The sequence below is a fragment of the Polistes fuscatus genome, unplaced genomic scaffold (assembly GCF_010416935.1).
Source record: "Polistes fuscatus isolate 324 unplaced genomic scaffold, CU_Pfus_HIC Scaffold14, whole genome shotgun sequence".
In the NCBI taxonomy this organism is placed as follows: Eukaryota; Metazoa; Arthropoda; class Insecta; order Hymenoptera; family Vespidae; genus Polistes; species Polistes fuscatus.
In genome coordinates, this window is record NW_025113042.1 from 5,217,621 (window position 1) to 5,219,962 (window position 2,342).

General features: G+C 33.6%; 1 protein-coding gene across 1 annotated transcript; it reads left to right on the forward strand.

The window, feature by feature from the left end:
* Positions 1-298: 298 nt before the first annotated feature.
* On the forward strand, positions 299-2,342 carry LOC122514249 (serine/threonine-protein kinase mig-15-like; the record flags this gene model as incomplete). The annotated part of the gene is given in 4 exon segments (XM_043630959.1): positions 299-543; positions 851-1,168; positions 1,308-1,607; positions 2,084-2,342. Coding segments are annotated over 4 exon segments (888 nt in total). The 5' UTR covers positions 299-357.

Sequence of the window (2,342 nt, forward strand, 5' to 3'; positions counted from 1 at the left end):
CTTCTTCTTTTTCTTGGATTTTGTAATTTCATTTTACATACGTGGACACGTATCGTTCAAGTGCAATCCTCTAACATTTATATTCTATTAAATATTTATACAATATTGTATAATATTAATTGTTGTAACATTCGTTGACACAAATTTGTACGCGTTCGTACAAATTTATATAATTGATGAAATATTAGATATTATATTTTTAATTTTAGGTTGCACAAATTGGTCTGAAAATCTGCACAAATTTTCATGTTCCTTTTTTTAATAAATATATTATAAAATTGTATATATTGAAATATTAACGATTGTTGAATTATATTTTTAGGTGTAAATCTGTTAATCGGTACGGAGAACGGGCTTATGTTGCTCGACAGGAGTGGACAAGGAAAAGTTTATCAGCTTATAAGTAGGAGACGTTTTCAACAAATGGAAGTACTCGAAGGACAGAATATTTTGGTTACCATAAGCGGTAAGAAGAATCGTGTGAGGGTATATTATCTCTCATGGCTGAAGAGTAAGATTTTACGTACCGATGGCCATAGTGATGTAAGTATCCAATAATTTAAATTTAATTTATTAACAATTTTTTTTAAATATAAAACAATATACAATCGCATAAACTATTGATTTAAAGATAAAATTTTGACGTGTATAACAGGATGATTTATTAACATTATAAAAAAATTATTTGCACGTGAAAATAAGATTGTAACATTGTTTCGTTTATAAAAGATTCCCCCCCCATGAGAAAAAAAAATATTGTATACCCTTAATTTTGATTTTTTTTTGTTTGTTTTTGGAAGAACTAATAAATTGCTTTGATATTAAATCACGTGTAAAAATATTTGTGCAGCAAGTCGAGCGTCGCAATGGTTGGATAAACGTCGGTGATCTTCAAGGAGCGGTGCATTTCAAAATAGTCAAATACGAAAGAATAAAGTTCCTTGTAATTGCATTAAAGGATTCTATAGAAATCTATGCATGGGCGCCAAAGCCCTATCACAAATTCATGGCATTCAAATCGTTCGGAGAGTTAGCCCATAGGCCACTTCTCGTTGACCTAACCGTCGAGGAAGGTACGAGATTGAAAGTTATTTATGGTAGTGCTGATGGATTTCACGCCGTTGATTTGGATTCGGCTACGGTTTACGACATCTATTTACCGAAACACGTAAGCACTTTTAAAAAATGCATTTAAATAAACAATATTTTAATGGTTAATTACACCTATTCCTCGATTATCTTAAAAACAAACAAAATTATGAAATTTAGTTTACTTTGATTAACGATTTTGATATTAATCTTTACAGACTCAGGGACCTATTTGTCCACACTGCATCGTTGCATTACCAAACAGTAACGGAATGCAACTATTACTTTGCTACGACAACGAGGGTGTTTACGTGAATACTTATGGCAGAGTAGCCAAAACAATGGTCCTACAATGGGGCGAAATGCCTACGAGCGTTGCTTACATCGGCACCGGTCAGATTATGGGATGGGGTAACAAAGCAATTGAAATTAGAAGCGTCGAAAGTGGCCACCTCGATGGCGTTTTTATGCACAAGAAAGCTCAACGGCTCAAGTTCCTTTGTGAACGTAACGATAAGGTATTATTATTATTATTATTATTATTCGATTTTTATTACATTTTATCGCGTTAGCTATCGCAAAGTATTCAATAAATTTAACCAACTATTAGTATAGGGTAGTTTAAGAAAATATTAATTAAATTAATTCTATGAATTCCAAGCAAATTTGACTATACTCTTTCTGATCCCTCAACAGAATTGAACTTTGGAAGAGTAAAAATGTGTATATAATCAATATATATATATATATAAATCGGTATAAATTTATCTATTATTTAATATAAATATATATCACAAATATGTGTGACAAAATTAGCATCTGACATGAAATATTCCTTTCAAAAACAATATATACACATCACGTATTTAAAAAATATTAAACACGCGTTTAAACGTTGTGATAGCAAACGTGACACTCAGCAATTATCAGAATAATTTAAAAAAAGAAAATAGGGAAGAAAACACAACCCCTAATTAATTTTATTCGCGAAAAGGTCTTCTTCTCGTCAGCGAAGGGTGGAAGTTCGTGCCAGATCTACTTCATGACGTTAAACAAACCCGGCATGGCTAACTGGTGATCCCGAATGAGGCCGAGTCTGGCCCCAAGAACACCCCCGCGGATTTTGACACACAATCCACCCCGTGTGTCCGGTTATACGCCATCAGCGCGCACCCTTTATCGCCCTTCACTGCCTCCAGGCCCGAGCGTCATGGAAACGAGGATATGCGCGCACCAATACCGACAACATCATC